This window comes from Lampetra fluviatilis, chromosome 3 (assembly GCF_964198595.1).
Source record: "Lampetra fluviatilis chromosome 3, kcLamFluv1.1, whole genome shotgun sequence".
In the NCBI taxonomy this organism is placed as follows: Eukaryota; Metazoa; Chordata; class Hyperoartia; order Petromyzontiformes; family Petromyzontidae; genus Lampetra; species Lampetra fluviatilis.
In genome coordinates, this window is record NC_136277.1 from 31,928,508 (window position 1) to 31,947,909 (window position 19,402).

Below are 19,402 nucleotides of genomic sequence, written 5' to 3' on the forward strand. Positions count from 1 at the left end.
CCTCATCCAGCCATGGATTGACAAAAGGGCTCTCTGCGCCAGTGTTCGTCGTTGCAAGGCCCCGCGGGCTAATGCCGGCCCCTGGTGGCCTTTAGTGCGGCCCCTGACATGCGGCCCACGGCAGTACACAAATGGTTAAGACACCCCCCACCATCACCATCGTGCTGCTGTCAAACCCAGATGGCGACAAATGGTGTCGCAGCCCTCGCACGCAACGACGATGTCTTATCGGCGAAATTGGCCCCCCTCTGAAAATGAGTGAAGAGCCACTGCTCTACGTGTACAACGTACATGTGCCAACGCGAGTGAGTGTGAAGGACACGCTGTTCTCTTTCTATTGCCCGCTCCCTCCCTCCCTCTGTCTCTGCAACCATGTCCCTCGCGGATTTTGCAGCTGGGACCTGGGCGAGTGGTCCGAGTGCAGCAAGACGTGCGGCACGGGGAACCAGCACCGGCAGGTGCTGTGCCGCCAGGTGTACGCGGGCCGCGTCACCACGGTGCAACCACACCGGTGCCGCACGCTGGAGAAGCCCGAGACCACCACCACGTGCCAGCTTAAGATCTGCAGCGAGTGGCAGACCCGCTCCGAGTGGAGCTCCGTGAGTAGCTTCGTGGTTTCCTTCCCCCCACCCCCCCACCCCAAAAAAAAACAATTGAGGTACACAACACAGAGGATATGAAAGTGGGGAGGTTGACACCAGCACAAGCAAATTACGGATTACAGTGCAATGAAAACCCGACTAAACCGCATATTTCAACACACTGTTTCAATAAAATCTACCCAAGCTCTGATGCCCCTCTGTAGGAGAAGAAGAAAAAAAAGTGACGGGGGAGGGAGGAGTGCCCAAATGCCGCTCATGGAAGCTCTTAAGAATAAATTCCCATAGAAGGAGAGGTAGTGAAGGGGTTCCATGAGTAGCTTCGTGTTTAAAACAAAAAAGTTTGCTCGTGAACGTTGCCCCTTGCGTGAGTAGTGGGGCAGTGAGCCCAAACCGCCTTCTCTCTCCCCTGCCCCGTAGCCACCAGGCCTCGGTGCTTGTCGCCCGCGGAATATCTGCACCCCCCCCCCCCTTCTCTCTCCCCGTCACTCGCTTTGCACCAGGCTCTTGTTGAATAATAAGAATCATAAACAAAGATGTTTATGGCCCAATAAGCCTTGAGAAACAAATGCTGCTGGGCGACGTGAAGGAAGCTGAGCTCCGTACAGTGAAATGAATAATAATTATCGAGAGTGGATATTTACTATAATATTATAAATAATGATCGTTATAGAAAGAGAGAGTTTCAGCCAAAGACATACTATTGGGCAAAGGACTAAAGAAGAAGCGATTAACTGACATACTAACTAGTTGGTATGAAAGATGGTTCAGAAGCATGGACATTGACACAAGAAAATGGAACAAAAGTGCACACAGGTGGGGGACGCATGGGCTACAGAACACAGGTTAAAGACGTTTCGATTCATATGTGATACATCATGGATTCACGTGACCCCTGCACCCACTAAGTGGCTGCTACATTCATCACAATGTCGAATTGCGACCCTGAATGGTGATAATTGAATTCCCAGGTGACATTATTTGGCACTGCTGTTCATGGTGGTCAGGAATTTAACTCAAGTTGCTAGGTTCAAAGTAAAGTGTGTTAACCACTATGCCACTGCCCCCCACCCCCCCCTCGAATACCCATATTATTAATGTTTAAGTATGTGTATTTAATTGTACGGTTATTCAAGGATTTTTTGTTAAATGCAACACTGCCATATTGCATACTGTGAAACTGACTCAACATGCAAAAAGTAAGTAAACGTGGACCAAATGCGGAACGGCAATGAATCGGCAGAGTTCGAATAAAGGTCGTTAAAAATGGCAACAATTTACGAAACATCTGAATACAACATCTTAAGAATGCGGTACGAGAAGAGCAGCGTGCACATCATGACATTTACGGAGGATGCTTGGGAACGCAGGTTATGCGCGCGTGTGTGGTAGTGTAGCGGTTAGCGCGCTACGAACCCGGGTTCCTGAGTTCGATTCCCACTCACGGCCAAAACCAGTGAAGATTATCTGAACCGGTCCTGGGCCTTCCCTAGGTCGACTCAGCCTCAAATGAGTACCAAGTGCGGTGTGTAAACGTCGCCACTGGGGAGACAAAGGCGGTCAGACGTGGTGCTGGCCACCCACCCCCTCACGTGCCGTTCATAGGTGCTCGCTAACAGCACTTATCCCAACAGTCTGTTAAGGCGACACGGGGGATTTTCGTCGTTCTTTCTTTGTTCATCGCGCGTCTCGTGGCAACTCCGCAGTGCTCCGTGCCGTGCGGCCTGGGCCAGCGGAGTCGCGACGTGAAGTGCGTGAGTAACCTGGGCGACGCGGTGGACGACGGCGAGTGCAACATGAAGCTGCGTCCCGCCGACAGCGAGAACTGCGACATGGGGGCCTGCGCCAAGAGCTGGTTCCTCACCGATTGGAGCGAGCGGGTAAGGCCATGGGGCCACAGTTCACGGAGCGGGTTTGGGGGCGGGAGGGGGGGCAAGGCAGAAGAATATTGAATTATTCAGCAAGGATGACACAACGGGCTTAGTTATTTTGAACTGGTCTCAATCCTCCTTTACTCATTTAAGGATGAGGATTTGCGGTTATTGAGCCCCTAAATACCACGGCATCTTAAAGTGCTTTACCTAACAAACAAACCACTAGAATACAATATTGCCAGCTTGGAAATGTTATTAATGTAAATGTGAAATATTTAACGTTTTACCGTATCATGAATGTCTTTTCATCCACCAATACAGACTTAAACTTGGACGTGCGATTTGCACATGAATGCTATACGCTGCAGAGATCCACCAATAGTTTGCATAGCATTTTCAATAGTCTCAAAAGATACACACGATGTAATTTGCCTGACTTTTATTATATAGCCAGAGATGGATGCTGCCCCTTTTCCACAGAGCATTTCTTGGATAAGTGTTTGGCTATTTCATCATATATATTTCATGAAAAATCTGGCTACTTCATAAAAATCTGGCAAAAGGAGCCTTTGTCCAACACAGCCATTAGCTTAAGAGTTTTGCACCTCCCATAGCTCTTTAAGTGCCCCAGATGTCTCCAAAAATTCTAACGAGAGAAATGTTTTACACAAGTGCCATGCTCGGGCCAAAGTTGTCTCTGTGCCATTGGCTTCTTCCGTTTTACACGCACGAACGTGAGTTTAACGACCAGGGCAAAACGTTACGCACACCGGGCGATACCTAAGCAAGTGGTGGAGGCATGCCGGAGCTTGAGCAATGAGTTCTGTCTGCAGGGAGGACAAGAGCGCACGTCCCTAATGATTTAATAAAACAGCTGTTTCACACCTGTGGGGCAAGACTCTGCGTGGCAGTCTGCTAAAAGCTCCGGGGGGTTTTGTGGCCCAGACAGGGGTCTGTCGGGAATTTTTAGTCTAGAAGTTTCCCCGCGTTTTTCATTCCTTTGTAGTTATGCATTATTTAATACCTTCGTTGGAGGTAACAAAAAAAATAACAGACTTGAGAACCGGCGCAATCGTCGTGCCAATACACGCCGTTAATAAAACTTCCATGATTCACAAGTGCCGTCCAGTTTATTGGCTGCAAGGTCAGTCTCGAATTCTCTCTCGAGCACGTGCAATCCAGTTATTAACAGTACTGATGTTGTCCTGTTCATTATGCATCTTAAAGAACGCAATACATATTTGTATTCCAGTGCCTGGTACAGGCAACTTTGGGTAATTGTTAATCTCCTCGTCGAGTCTCTGCCACGTAACGAGCACAAGGCACATCGTAGTGTGAAGATGCAGAGAGTTAAAGAATGCTTTAATTTTAATTGCCTTCTTTCGTGATGTGCGTGTGCGTACATACACGCGCACACCTATGTATTGGTGTGGGGGAGCAGTCGTGTAGTGGTTAGCGCACTGCCTTATGATCACAGCAACCTGAGTTTGATTCTTGTTCACGGTCAACTTCAGTTACAAATATCTGAACACAGTCCTGGGCTTCTCCAAAGGTTAACTGAACTTAAATGGCAAAATTAATACTCAAACAATACACCTCCTTTACATATACATGTTCCTCCACGTAGATAATTAAAGTTTCCTTTACATATTCCCATAAGACGCACAGCCTTTTATAAGTGCATCATTTCGGCAACATTGGTGCAAAACAAGCAGACTCGGTGTTGACATTCACTGTCTCATCAGCAGCGTCACCCTTGCTTGAACCAATGCTGGCAAACTGCCTGATATTAACAGGCAATCAGCAGAAGGGCAAGAGAGGCTTGGCCACACCGCGCCCTCGTGTGCCGTGCCCGCTCCCGTGGGCGCTTGCTAACTTGCACTTGCCCCAACAGCCTGCCGAGGCTATACACAGGACCTTTGTTTTTGTTCCACGTCAGTGCTCGGCGGACTGCGGCGAGGGAGTGCAGTCCCGCTCGGTGGTTTGCCTGATGAACCACGTGAACAGCCTCCCGCTGGAGGGCTGCTCCAGCGACCAGCCGACTGAGAGGCAAGCCTGCAACTACGGCAGCTGCGAGACCAAAGCGGAATGGTTCACCGGGCCCTGGGGACAGGTAACGGCCGCGCTGAGAACACGTTTCTCATTAATAAAGGAAGTTAGGGGCTGGTGGGGAGGGCTGGCAGGGTTGCGGATGTATGGAGAATAATTGCCACCCAGTCATAACAGAAAAAGTGACCTCTTGCGTAGGGCTTCACTGTTGTGCTGTGTAGCCCTCTGATTTGTTTTTTTGGGCTGTACCTTTAAGTCGTTTCTGAAGCTCCCAGAACGTGGGGTAAAACGTCGGACATCATGCTGAACAGCGCGTGGCACAACCTAAAAATGCATCAGAGAAAAAGAACGACACTCCCCCCTTGACGCCATTAAATGATGAAGACAACTGCAGTTATTTGAGCACATCCATAAATCCAGCAAATGTATCCAAACTATCCTGCAAGACACCATTCAGGGGACTTGAAAGGGAGAGCACTTAAGGAAGGATTCAGAACATCGTACATTGCTTCGGCTCAAAGGCCCAAAACTCCAAGTTGCCAGAAACAAATCGCATCATTCAGGGTGTAATACATAAGTGTTGACACGAGTGATTACGTCTGATGAATTTCTGATAATTAACATAAAGCATTAGAATTTGGTTTATCGATTCAAGTTGACGGCCCGACACTTGTCCGCTTGGCCACGTCCGCAGTGCTCCGTCGGCTGCGGCAACGGCACACAGAGCCGGGACGTGATCTGCGTGCAGCGGACAAACGGCTCCTTCTCGGCGATGGACCGCGACGCTTGTGCCGGCCTGGCCAAGCCGGCGAGCCAGCAGCCGTGCCACCTGCGTGCGTGCGGCGCCCGCTGGTACACCACGGCATGGAGCGCGGTGAGCACCGTCGGTCGGTCGTTCAGCAGCAGCAGCAGCTGGCTTTAGCTGCCGGCAAATCCTGAGAGCCACATTGGGGGGCTGTTGTGAGTATAAAAAGCGGCTCCGAGGTGCACAGGCGTGGATTAACTAACAGGCAATCCATTCACCCGTGCATAATTTACGAGTCGTTTTTTTGAAACAGACGAAATAAATATATAAATGTAAATAGGTGATGCTGGGGTGTTTTTTTTGTCGCTTTACAATTGAGGTTAAAACATGCGCTACCAACCAAAAGCAATTTAAATATTTATTTTACTTTAATTTAACAATCATATTAAAAATATATACGAGGTTGAGTGGTAGTGTAGTGGTTAGTGCATTGCGCAATGAACTCTTGAGGCCCGAGTTTGATCGTCGGCTAATCCTTACCACAATAACGATGTGAATTTACGTACCATCTAAATGCGACCACATCTTTAGGACCTTAATAAGAATTGAAACAAAACTAAACAAAAGTGGGAGAGAGAGAGAGAGCAACACTGTGGCACAGCTTGGGATGAACCAACCAGGGTCTAGCACGACAAGAAACCCTCAGGACGGTTGGTACAGCAAGGGCAGCACCGACAAAGTCACCCAGGGTATCCTTGGGGTCCTTCCCTCACCTAGCAGCTACAAGCAATATCTGAACTGGGCCTCTGCCTTCCCTTTACCAATACCCCCCCCACCTAATCACCTCCGATTAGCTACATAGGGTGCGAAAAAAGTTCAGCATACAGAAGTAACAAACAATAAACCAGGACTGATACTGCATAGGGAAGTCTTCATCCAGCAGTGTGTTGTCAACGAGCTGTGAATTAGGATTTATAGTTAATCTTAATTTTAGAACTTTCGTGACTGCAGGAATTATTATTTGTTTCTTTCGGTTAAGTCACGTCTAAAGATAAAATAATAAATTAAATTAAATAATAGAATACGACGTTTCGATTGCAACACAAGCAATCATCATCAGGTATAATGAAATAGCGACATAAAATCTAACCAGAAAACTATAGACAGACATATTAGCAGACAGATATCACCAAGATACATAGCGAGAGTAACACAGGTAACAGAGAGGGGTGATCGTCTCTGTATGGTGGCCTTAAATACATTACATTTCGATATTTTACTAGGTTATTTAATTTTAGTGTGTCCTTCTCCTGATTTTCAGGCTTGCTTGCCGTGCCATCGCATTCGCAGCACCACGTCTGTTGACCACTCATTGATATGCTAATTTTTTCTCTAACCCTCCTCCCTCTCTCTGCCTCCGCCCCTCTGTCTATTTAAGGCCACCATACAGAGACGATCACCCCTCTCTGTTACCTGTGTTACTCTCGCTATGTATCTTGGTGATATCTGTCTGCTAATATGTCTGTCTATAGTTTTCTGGTTAGATTTTATGTCGCTATTTCATTATACCTGATGATGATTGCTTGTGTTGCAATCGAAACGTCGTATTCTATTATTTAATTTAATTTATTATTTTATCTTTAGACGTGACTTAACCGAAAGAAACAAATAATAGGATTTATAGATCTTGCATGAAAATATGCATTCCTGTTTTGGGTCACTTTGATGAATTATACGATGAAGCAATAATGTTGAGTCTTCCGCACTTCAGCATATCAGCCAAACACACCTCAATGCCCCTCTCTCTCTCTTATAGGCCTACCTGGCATCAGCAATGGATAACAAATATCTTCGATGCCAAACTCAGCGAGCCGAACTGATTGGTGAAGTTGCGTCCAAAAAATCAAGTTGATTGCTCACAACCTGGTCGTGTGCCTGTTCCCCGCACTCCCCCAAACCAACCCCCCCACCCCGTGCTGCAGTGTTCCAAGTCGTGCGAAACCGGATTCCGCGTGCGTGAGGTGCGATGCCTCGATGACAGCATCGCTCCCAGCAGCAGCTGCGACGCCGAGCTCAAGCCCAGCAACCGGGAGGATTGCAACACGCAGGCCTGCATCCCTGAGATCGGTGGGCCAAGTTCTGTGAAGATTCTGGGGAAAAAGAACGACTTTATAATTGGGTGTGGGGTGACCACATGGCGGGCAGCAGAGGGCAGCGCAGCAAAATACATTGTTGTAGTGTACCTCTATGCTTCCGCATCTGTGCGGATTGCCTTCACCTTACCCGCATTGACCAGGGTGGTGAAGTGTCGTCAAATAGCCCCCATGTGACCAGCAGAGGATGGATCAAAGAGCTGTACCTGTACCCGAGTTGCTCTGTTGCATTCTAACCCTTAATCCCCGGATTTTAATCATGTTTTTGTGTATTTTTGCTCTGGTAGCTTTGATAAAGATGGAGTTCAGTTAACGGGGACTCAAACGCTAAAGCAGTGCTGTTGTTCATATCAACGGAATCTAAGCACTGCATAGGTGTACGCTGCCTAGAGCAATGCCGAATTAAAATTCACATGTTATATGGTGTTGGGGATACTGCATCTGTCCTGTTGGCTGACAGCTTTGCAACAGACACCCAGTCCAATCTAACTTGCCTGGTTTAATTTCCCTATTGTGCCCGACAGGTGTGGCCACCAGAGTTGTATTAATCGTAATGTAAAAACCAGAGATTTTATGAACAGTGTGAACTATCCATTGTAAGGAATAGCTGCAATGTAGTCGCTGCAGCAGCATATATTTTGAATATATATATGCTGTGTTGTAAATATTATCCACTATTTTTGCGATACGATTCTCGAGAGCCTTGCTTAACTGGGACGAACATACGCGCTCATTAGTCGAAAGTATGAGCAGTGATTGCTTTTGCCCGAAACGTTTTACGTTGGTATTCGATCGTCATGATCTTTTTTTTTTATGTACGCTCGTAACTTGAACTTCTTTTGCACCGTGCGCAAGCCAACGCTTGCGGCCGCAAGCAGCGCACGCTGAGCAAACATCCAACCAGGCGCGTGTCACCGCCCACGTTGTCTCCCGCAGACGAGAACTGCAAGGACAAGTACTTCAACTGCAACGTGGTGGTGCAGGCGCGGCTGTGCGTCTACAACTACTACAAGACGGTGTGCTGCGCCTCTTGCACCCGGGCCGCCAACCGCGCCCGCCGCATCGGCCAGAGATAACGGCCTCCCCGTCGGCACCCTCGGTCCCGCGTGGGCCCCCCAGCCTCCCCCCCCCCATCCCGTGGCCTCGGGCCCCGCCGACGACGAGAGACTTCGGCAGCAGAGCGGCGAGCGGCGACGCGTTTGCGGCTCCCCGGAGAAGAACGGATGACTTTTATTTCTGTGGAAACTGAGACTTGCTTCGAGGTTCATTCATCCACAAGCAGTGAAGAACGGCGCAATTTGTGAAACAGATTGCGCGCCGCTGCGCTGCATATAACCGAACAATCAGTTGAAGGTCCACGGGGGTGGCTCGCTTTGTTTATTTCTGGATAAACATTGCCCCAAAAGAATGGCTTTTATTTGTATTCAGCACATATACAGCATACGGTGTGCATATAAAGTAGCAGGAGGCCTTTACATATGAATTTGCATTACCTCATTCCTACTCCAATAACTGGGGCTCAGGCCAGTAGTAACATTAAGATTCGTCTAAAACGTACGCCCCCGCTATTGCATAAGTAAAAAGAATCCGTATTAAATGCGTTTGCTTCGCTTGTGAACCGTTCCATGAACCCACACGTGTTTAAAGGAACCAGTGTTAAGGATGAGGCGATCCAACGTGATGATAATCACGGATGCAACGACATACATCACGCTTTCTCCCACTGCAGGCGATCTCACACGCCGCCTTTAATCCGGAAATGGGGGGGGGGGGGGGACATGTATTTTATTGACACGAAGATATTTTGTTGTTACGTGTGGCATTGCGGGCGCGAACTCCGCCAGAGGCTGGGATCACAGGCTGCATCACCCCGAAGTGCTGTTGGGCAGTACAATTTAAATATTTGAAATCATCTTGTCACGATCACACCCCGGTTTGTGAGATTCTACAGCAGGGTTCTGATCCCCCTGCACCACCCCCCACCACCCCGACCGCTTCTCAATTCCCCCCACCGCTTCGGTTTGCCTCTGGGTAACGTGTGTTGTTGTAGATAATTATCAAGAACCGCCCATTAACAGTTGACATATATATTATTTCAGCAGCCACAACTACCTCTTCTTTAAATTTGCCGTCATGACACATATATGGTGCTGTTTTAGGTGCTGTTATATAAAGCTGTATTGTATTTCTTTTACGCTGTTACAATTTGCTGGTTTTGTTTTTTGTTTGCATTTGCAGCTGGGGAGGAGTGCAGCGATAGACGTAAATTAACAAAATAACAGTTCAGAAATACATTTTCTGTGCCCGCAACAGATTTCTTTTTTTAAATCCAATATTGGTGTGAAATGTCGTGCAATTGTATGTTTCCTTTATTGTCAACCGATGACGATTGAATTAACACACATGTTTCACGTTTCATCTACGTTACGACAGTGATGTAAGGTATTTCTAACAAGGGGCAATCAAATGTTACCACTTCTTGCTTCAAAGGTCAAAGGTTCCCTAAATGTTAAAGTGCTCTCAGCCATATTTAGCTTGGTGCCTTGTAAATAATTCTAGTAATGTTATTGTGAGCTTATATGAAAGCTAAGCTTTGCTTTTGTTGTTAATAATCATTTTGTACAATATTCTTAAAGGTTTTACCTTTAATTATATAGCCTTGCAATTATACACATGAACACAGTTATTCTTATACTAACATTTAGTAGTGCTACTGTTAAAACAAATTTACTTTAAAAAAAGCTACATTTACAATTATATTTTAAAGCTGGCAAAAAGTATTATAAATACTTTAATATAATGTTTTTTTTTACCTTCATTGACTCATTATCCACAGTTGTGTTTATGCTTTTCTTTCTTATAAGGCTGCACTTCTCCCCCCCCCCCCCCCCGAAAAAATAAATACTATTTTGTTAATGATTAATTTATTTTGTACAACTGTGTTAATGAACTGTTATGGTTGGATTTTGATGGATTCTCAAAACAAGAGGTATGGCGGGAGCCAGGTGGAGTGGCTAACAATCTATAACTCTCCTACGAAAATTAAATGCTCGGCAGTTCTAATCTGTGGCCTAACTATCGAATGTACCGGCAGTGCAAATACACCGGGGACCCTGGGCTGGTGGAGCCCACAGGGCGACAAATACCAAGGAGGATTATTGGATGGAGGGCCTCATTTTATTCTTTGCACCAGGACCCGTGCCCGCCTGTTCTAATCTAACACCTATGCTGCCTTTTAACACTGCGACTGCATGCAAAGGTGAGGGCAATAGCTACAGATCTAGCCATGTATGATGTGTAAGTCTTAGCCGACCGTCATTCTCTGTTAGACATTAGGAACGCTGAAGATGTCACGTGCGTTTTTTGGCCAGCCTGCTCGTATTTACATCCATTGTGACACAAAGATGTACCGTACTGTAGATTGCGACTAAAGTCACTGAAAACAACCTACAAACAGGAAATAAACATTTGCAAAGTCACTTGTTGTTCAGTCTTATGTATGTGGTTGCATCAATAATGATTTTATATGCTCTGTTTTTCTGTGTGTGCATGTGTATAGTGCACGTGTGTGCGTTCATCAATATACGTGGCATTATTCCATTCCCTGTTGTAATCACCTTACCACTGAGTGGTCTCAGTTCAGCTAAACTAGCGCAAGTGCCACTATGGTGTCATCCAAAGTGTTGTGAATGGTCGCTATTCTGTTGCCACTGTCGTTGATATGTAATTAAAAAAACTACTACAAAAAACGAGCTCAATGAGACATTATTATCTTCCAATGAGGATTTTGTTAGAACATGTGCAGTGCTTGTAAATGTAACATGTAGAAATTGTGTGTAGCAATCTACATATTGCCATATATACTATGCATATGTAATATATGCCTATACATGCACTAGGTGAAATCACTGTTATCAGGTTCTCATGTCATCCTGGAATCATCCCATCTAAATGCAGTGCACCTGACCGTTATGACGCCACCAGTATGACGTGATGAGCGTTGCATTTAGATTGGGTCATTCCAAAAGGGCAGGGCATCTGACGTCTGTGCTATGGCCTCTGCGATTCAACAGTCACTGTGGATCATGTGTCTATGACGGATTGAATCATTTTCCCAGATGGAGAGGGTTTCTATCAATGCTCATTGTAAAAATAGGGGGCATCAGTTTCCCAGGTGAACTCTGCACAGAAGGCCAATGCTGCCTTGGCCAAGGCTGCCTGTTGGTGCCAAATATCAGCGAATCAAATGCGCACGTGCTTGGAGGTATTCCTTCAATTTCCCATTTTGTGTGCGAGTCTTAATAGGTGCCTGAGAAACTGATCTTGGTAGGAAACCTTTTAACCTTGTTTTCTTTCACCAGGAGCCCATTATACAACCGTTTACGTCTGATCCTTTACTTCAAAGGTGGGCCCCATGCAGGGCACATAAAACATATGATCTAGGCACTTTGGGTGAAGCGGGCAGCTACTACAGCTTCAGTGCATTACAGCTTAATTTGCTGCATCTGGTCAGGAACGTGGGAAATCGCTATTCACAGCGTTGGCTCGCATTTTCTTCACGTGAATTTAATTGGCTGTTGTGTTTCAATTGTTCGTTACATGTAATCGTATTTGAGATGAGTCTTGTAAAAATTTAAAATGTACCCTTCGATACTTTCAGAAACTTTAAAACTCACAGTGGTATTTAACATAATTGTATTCAATGTGCTGCCTATTTGAAAGCCTGAGAGGCTCTCCTGCGCAACTTACATATTGATGGCCGCGAAGCAACATGATAAGGCTTTATAATTAATTCTCAAAGGAAATGTGACGCCAGAGTTTCCTTTTTTGACTCGCAAATCAGGTAGAGCATGAAATTACCAGGATTTCACAACATTAAAACAAGCTTCCTGCTTTCCTGGAGGTTAACACTGCTGTCAAGGTTATAATGAGCAGTCTTTTCCTGAGCCCTTTAACCTTGCGTGCCCTGCGGAAAGAGGGGGGGGGAACCCAGAGACCGTGTTGCAGGATCACATTCTGTTGTTTCTCCGAGTCAGTCCTTGAGTAATGAAAGTAAGGTCACCAGTTTGTCAAGCTGCCTCCAAGAGTAATGCTAAGCCTTTTTTGTAAACGTTAATTTAATGAATTGGCTATCTCGAGCTCACTTGACAGATTGAAAGGGGAGATATTAAAACAAACATTTTACAGCGCTCCACTGAGGGTATTTATTTAAATTTTCAAGTTTGCTTTCAAGGAAATGTGGTCAATGGATGACAGTTGTTTTCATTTTCCACTCCAATAATTAAAGTTGAATATTGTATCCATGTGGCGCACTTCATGTGGTGTGGCATATTGAACACTGCACTCGTGCTTCCGGTCTGATTGAGACAGTGTTGAGTTTTGATTTCCTAAACAGTGGTTGAAGTAATGGCATACATTTCCTACATCTATCCAGGGATATGAATGATGTTAGTGGAATAATTGTATTTCTTGGATCACTCCTGGGAGATTAACTTATGGTGCGGCTATATTTTCAACACATCTGGACTGTATGAAAATGTTGGCTAAACCTTCCATCAAAATTAGAACGCCCTCAATAATTAAACACATTTATTTGTGTACAATAAGTTCAGATTTTCACGCTTTAAGATAGAATTTTCGTTCGTGTCATAAAAAATACATGCCCAATTCGCTGGGACACGTGTGCAAGACGTTTTTCTTATATTGCGCACGACTATTGTGAGGAAAATCGCACGAAAATAGCTTTTGAGAACCATTTCTAACATCTATCGCCTGGACCTTGTAGCAAATATAAAATACACATACTGTACTGCATAAGCCAAGGAAAACTTTCCAGAAGTGTCCACACCATATTAGTGTACATAAAGATGTCCACACATGGCCCCGTGGCAAAAAAATATATCCCTCGATTGCCAAGTGATTAGGTCAAGACAAAAACAACTTTCGAACATTGAGGTAAATTTTAAGTGAAAAATGAATAATCGCAGTAGTGCTCCTATTTGAGAGTTTTAACACCCCCTGATGGTAAACACATGTTCCATCCACACAACAACCTCACTTCTCCGCCCCACTCGTTCCCCCATCTTCACTCAAATGCCAACGTCAGTGAATGGTTATTAAGGGGCATGTCTTCAATGAAGTCCCTGGAGTTGTCGCAATTCCCAAAAAACATGTTGAATGCACAGAAGCAGGTGGTGCTTGCGACTGCATATGTGCAGGCACGCAAATGCATCACACATGAGGAGCAACAGACGATGATGATGATGATAATGACACACCGAGGCCCGCTTCTTCTCCGGTGAATTTATGAATTTATAAACGTGATAAATAGGTCGATAGCGGCATTGTTGAGTGTGAGCACTGGGCTGTGACGTGACTGCATACACATAACCTAATGATGTGACAAAAGGATATTACCACAATAATGTGCCAGCTTATTCGAGATGCATTATCTGATATCTCTGAAATAAATGAGTCAGACGTTTGCCTATTCTTCTGCAGTTTATTTTTAAAAATATTTTATATGAAACTCTTTTCACACGTATCTTTTAGGCATTAATATAATTAGAGACTGTGGCAGACGAGTGGAGTGCTTACTGATAGCACTTTGTGAGAATTAACAATGGCGATATATTGGCGGAAATCGTATATGCTTAAGAGTTGCGTCACAGAGTCTTTAATCATCCCTTTTATCGGTTTTACAGCCGATTTGCGATGTCTTGGCATGTTCCAGCATTATTAATAGAGCAAGTAAATCAGAGACTCCATAATAAAGTTTTTTTGGGGTTAGATCGCATATTTACGTATTTACGCGATCCAACCCAGAAAAAAACTCTATTATGGATGATATTTATATTCATGGTTATTTCGGTAAAGTCACGTAGAAAATAAAAATAAAATGAAAAATCAATTAAAATTAAAAGAAAAAAAACACGACGTTTTGAATATGAATTCCTGTGGGCACGAAAGTTTTAAGTCAAAATGGATGATATTGTTCGCGAAAACCTACGTGTTAAACACATCAGAGACGGTTTACGAAAGTGAGTGGGCTTGGGTAGGACACTTCGCTATTAAGGGATGATGGCCACGTGTGAGAAACTATTGAGGAAATGGCAGCCAAAGGAGGGAAACACGCCCGAGTGTACGACCGCCGCAGAGATGGAGCGACAAGATCAGTGGAGAGATCATGACTGGCGATTTGGCCAAATCAACTCTCTTGCATCTGGAGGGAAACCCTTTCTCAACCTGGAACAGCTGCCAATAAGTGAATGGCAGTAATGAATCTGGAGGGAAACCCTCTCTCAACCTGGCACAACTGCCAATAAGTGACTGGCGGTGGTGAATCTGGAGGCAAACTCTCTCTCAACCTGGCACAGCTGCCAATAAGTGAATGACAGTGTTGAATCTGGAGGGAAATCCTCTCTAAACCTGGCATAGTTGCCAATAAGTGAATGACAGTGTTGAATGTGGAGGGAAATCCTCTCTCAACCTGGCACAGCTGCCAATACGTTACTGGCAGTGGTGAATTTGGAGGGAAACCCTCTCTCAACCTGGCACAACTGCCAATAAGTGACGGGCAGTGGTGAATCTGGAGGGAAACCCTCTTTCAACCTGGCACAGCTGCCAATAAGTGAATGGCAGTGGTGAATCTAGAGGGAAACCCTCTCTCAACCTGGCACAACTGCCAATAAGTGACTGGCGGTGGTGAATCTGGAGGGAAACCCTCTCTCAACCTGGCACAGCTGCCAATAAGTGAATGGCAGTGGTGAATCTGGAGGGAAACCCTCTCTCAACCTGGCACAGCTGCCAATAAGTGAATGGCAGTAATGAATCTGGAGGGAAACCCTCTCTCAACCTGGCACAACTGCCAATAAGTGACTGGCGGTGGTGAATCTGGAGGCAAACCCTCTCTCAACCTGGCACAGCTGCCAATAAGTGAATGACAGTGTTGAATCTGGAGGGAAATCCTCTCTCAACCTGGCATAGTTGCCAATAAGTGAATGACAGTGTTGAATCTGGAGGGAAATCCTCTCTCAACCTGGCACAACTGCCAATAAGTGACGGGCAGTGGTGAATCTGGAGGGAAACCCTCTCTCAACCTGGCACAGCTGCCAATAAGTGAATGGCAGTGGTGAATCTAGAGGGAAACCCTCTCTCAACCTGGCACAACTGCCAATAAGTGACGGGCAGTGGTGAATCTGGAGGGAAACCCTCTCTCAACCTGGCACAGCTGCCAATAAGTGAATGGCAGTGGTGAATCTGGAGGGAAACCCTCTCTCAACCTGGCACAGCTGCCAATAAGTGACTGGCAGTGGTGAATCTGGAGGGAAACCCTCTCTCAACCTCGCACAGCTGCCAATAAGTGACTAACAGTGGTGAATCTGGAGGGAAACCCTCTCTCAACCTGGCACAGCTGCCAATAAGTGAATGGCAGTGGTGAATCTGGAGGGAAACCCTCTCTCAACCTGGCACAACTGCCAATAAGTGACGGGCAGTGGTGAATCCGGAGGGAAACCATCTCTCAACCTGGCACAACTGCCAATAAGTGAATGGCAGTGGTGAATCTGGAGGGAAACCCTCTCTCAACCTGGCACAGCTGCCAATAAGTGAATGGCAGTGGTGAATCTGGAGGGAAACCTTCTCTCAACCTGGCACAGCTGCCAATAAGTGAATGGCAGTGGTGAATCTGGAGTGAAACCTTCTCTCAACCTGGCACAGCTGCCAATAAGTGAATGGCAGTGGTGAATCTGGAGGGAAACTCTCTCTCAACCTGGCACAGCTGCCAATAAGTGAATGGCAGTGGTGAATCTGGAGGGAACCCCTCTCTCAACCTGGCACAACTGCCAATAAGTGATTGACAGTGGTGAATCTGGAGGGAAACCCTCTCTCAATCTGGCACAACTGCCAATAAGTGAATGGCAGTGGTGAATCTGGAGGGAAACTCTCTCTCAACCTGGCACAGCTGCCAATAAGTGAATGGCAGTGGTGAATCTGGAGGGAAACTCTCTCTCAACCTGGCACAGCTGTCAATAAGTGACTGGCAGTGGTGAATCTGGAGGGAAACTCTCTCTCAATCTGGCACAACTGCCAATAAGTGAATGACAGTAATGAATCTGTAGGGAAATCCCTCTCTCAACCTGGCACAGCTGCCAATAAGTGAATGGCAGTGGTAAATCTGAAGGGAACCATTCTCTCAGATGGCAAAGGTTGCCAGTCACGTGGGTGGCAGCGCGTTCCCCGTTGCCCATGGCAACACGCGTAACCCCCCCCTCCCCGCCGCCCCCTGGTAACGTCAACAACGACGGGGCCGGCGTTTTACATTTTCCAGCACGAATGGGCGACATCGCCGCGCGGGATTGGTCGCCGGCCGCGCACGCGCTCGGGCGAACTGACCAATCCCGGCACGGGCGGCGCGCTTATGCGTTGTGGGAAATGTAGCAGCGTCGCTCGCCCCGCCCTCCCGAGTAAAGTTGTTGAGTTCCATGAACATTCAGAAGCCCCCGAACCAATGGTGGCGGCTGTGTTTCATAGTTTTTTGTTTTGTTGTTGGCTAACAAAAAGGTTCTAAAAATAATAGCGATACAGCTTTCGGCGAATGGTAAGTCTACGTTGAGAATGTTAGCGATTTTTTTTAAACCACTGAGGCGGTATAGTTAAGCTGCTCCATACGTGAAATGTTACCGCTACAAGCCATAGCATCCGTTGCCATGGTTACCCGAAGCGCGTCCGATTACAAAGTTAACACACATGGCGAAGAGTTCCTTGTTTTGAATGCAGAAAGTATTCTTGCTCGTATACTAATACTCAGTGGCCGTTTGGTTGTGTGATAATGGACTCTTGAAGTCCGCTTGCATTCATTCCAAAGAGGTTTCCATTTGGTTCACGTCACTGCCAGTGGGGTTAGGATCGCCAAATTATGTTGACCTGTCAACCCATAAGGTTTACTCCGTATTCTTGTACAGGAAGTTTTAGTTTTCAGGTCCATACGGCGTACAACCGTTTCCAATAAGGGCAAAAAAAAGTATTTATATGTGTTTCTCCCTTGTTATGGGATCTTGTAGGATGAACGTTGATATTTGTAAGGGCACTGGGTGACCAATTAGGTCTGAATTGGTCTGTAAGAAGGTAGGCAACTGATAAGGAGTTGACAGGTATGTGACCGAGATAGTTGGATGGGGCCAGGGGGTTTATATCGGGCTCGATATCGATCCACTGAGCCAGCAATCACTGATGTCTTTGGTTCGATTCTGGGCTTCAGCAATTACAAATCGTATTTCCAAACGTAGCGACTTGATGATGGTCTCAGGCCGATCATGAATGACTGCATGAAAACGCAACGTTTGAATGAATGTTGAATGTACCAGCTTTTTTTTTCAAGGTTTGAATGTCATGCGATGATTTTTTTTTATAGTTGGGAATGTGAGAAGATACACACCACCTATTGTGGATACGAGGCAATTGAAAGGACTTAGACTCTCAGAGAGATAGAGGACTCTACTGTAATACAGTTTGTAGTTCAGAATCAGAATACTTATTTATCCTGGAGGAATCCGATGAGCTATTAAGCTCTTTTCCATAGATACGCAGTAGTTCCTTCATGTCATCGTCCAGGGGGCATTGCCTTACATGGGGTGATAAAAAAAATTCTGCTGGAGTTGCGAATGGAGATGTATGTCTCATGATATTAGACTCGTAGGATACCTGAAATATAATTGGGATATAAGAGCAAAGAAAAGTAACCTGCATTTTATTGAAACGTGATCCACTGAATTGATGTACAAGCATGTATTGAATATGTTAAAGTACTAGCCCTAATGTTGGCCATGTTCAGTACTGTACTGCATCTAAAATCTCATTAACCATAAGTAGTAGAGTGGTTGTCTGCCGTTGTATCTGCCTCCCTGTGATTGGTAAAGTCTCCACCGCACTCTACGTAATATTGAGTCATGTTTTGTCAATTTAATATAATCACACAGTGTTATGAAACAATATAGGGCCTCGATCTGTACAGTATTTTGTTTCATGAAACTTTCATGTAACGTATATAGCATTTGATTTTAGAGACACATCATTAACAATGTTACTAGGTTCAGTAAAAAAATATAACAAGAAATAAAATGCCTTTGTACCAATGTCTGAATTTGTTTTGTGTGCTGTATCATATTTTTAAACAATATTGTATTTCCTTTAGGAAAACCCATCCCACTTCGGGGTGGGAATTCCTGGCATCAGCACACCATTGGTGGAACCCAGCATTCGGGGCACAAGTAGCAATAGCAGTGGCAGTGATGGACTTAGTGTGGCGGACCGGGTTCTGTTGTTGCCACGCATCGAACCTGCGGCCCTGGTGGCACGGATGGTACACAGAGCTCCCATGCAGGCGGCTCCTCAGCCTCATGTACTCAAATTTCCACGACGGACGAAGGCCCAAGAGGCAGCCCGAGTTCGAGCCCAGCCACCCAGAATTGAACCTTTGGTGAGCTAGGATTAGTGTATTGAATGTCAATATTTTTTGCATTTATTTGACTGTCGCGAGGCTTTTGATGTGTTAACATACTTAATCGGTTTTTGTTTATCACTTTAGCCAGCACTAAAATTGTACCAAGAGCAGCATATGCCTGAATACATCTATCAGAAGAATCGTGAGGCATTATTGGCAAGAGGCTGGAGAGGGCTGGATGTAGTCAAATATGGGGAGAGTGATTCCGTGTCCATCAGTTCATCTGGACATGTTCCTAATTTGCCTCAGCTTTCCAAAGGACTACAGGGAAAGGTCAGTGCATTATTTACTTAAAACCCCTCTGCTGTTGATTTTTTTTAGAAGCTTTGTGGTGGATATCAATTACATCTGTAACTTAGGGATGCTTATGCACAAATATTTTTTGTTAATATTTTTGCCGCATGAACATCATTTACTCGTATAAACATTTTTATGTTGTGCTATTGAATCGTGTGTTTCAAAAGTTATTCGACTTGATGTAT

At 45.5% G+C, this 19,402-nt stretch overlaps 2 protein-coding genes across 3 annotated transcripts in view; both read left to right on the plus strand.

The window, feature by feature from the left end:
- The window catches only part of THSD4 (thrombospondin type 1 domain containing 4), a 150,184-nt gene extending 139,087 nt beyond the window's left edge, over nucleotides 1-11,097 (plus strand). For both annotated transcript variants that reach the window (XM_078854878.1, XM_078854879.1), the window contains 6 exons: nucleotides 395-599; nucleotides 2,306-2,479; nucleotides 4,413-4,586; nucleotides 5,217-5,396; nucleotides 7,250-7,394; nucleotides 8,357-11,097. In XM_078854878.1, the coding sequence (XP_078711004.1) occupies nucleotides 395-599; nucleotides 2,306-2,479; nucleotides 4,413-4,586; nucleotides 5,217-5,396; nucleotides 7,250-7,394; nucleotides 8,357-8,496 (1,018 nt within the window). In that variant the 3' untranslated portion in view covers nucleotides 8,497-11,097. The remainder of the gene's footprint in view (nucleotides 1-394; nucleotides 600-2,305; nucleotides 2,480-4,412; nucleotides 4,587-5,216; nucleotides 5,397-7,249; nucleotides 7,395-8,356) is intronic.
- Nucleotides 11,098-16,907: 5,810 nt separating this feature from the next.
- The window catches only part of DNAH6 (dynein axonemal heavy chain 6), an 81,051-nt gene continuing 78,556 nt past the window's right edge, over nucleotides 16,908-19,402 (plus strand). The window contains exons 1-3 of the mRNA XM_078854883.1: nucleotides 16,908-17,018; nucleotides 18,612-18,896; nucleotides 19,005-19,193. Of these exons, the coding sequence (XP_078711009.1) occupies nucleotides 17,016-17,018; nucleotides 18,612-18,896; nucleotides 19,005-19,193 (477 nt within the window). The 5' untranslated portion in view covers nucleotides 16,908-17,015. The remainder of the gene's footprint in view (nucleotides 17,019-18,611; nucleotides 18,897-19,004; nucleotides 19,194-19,402) is intronic.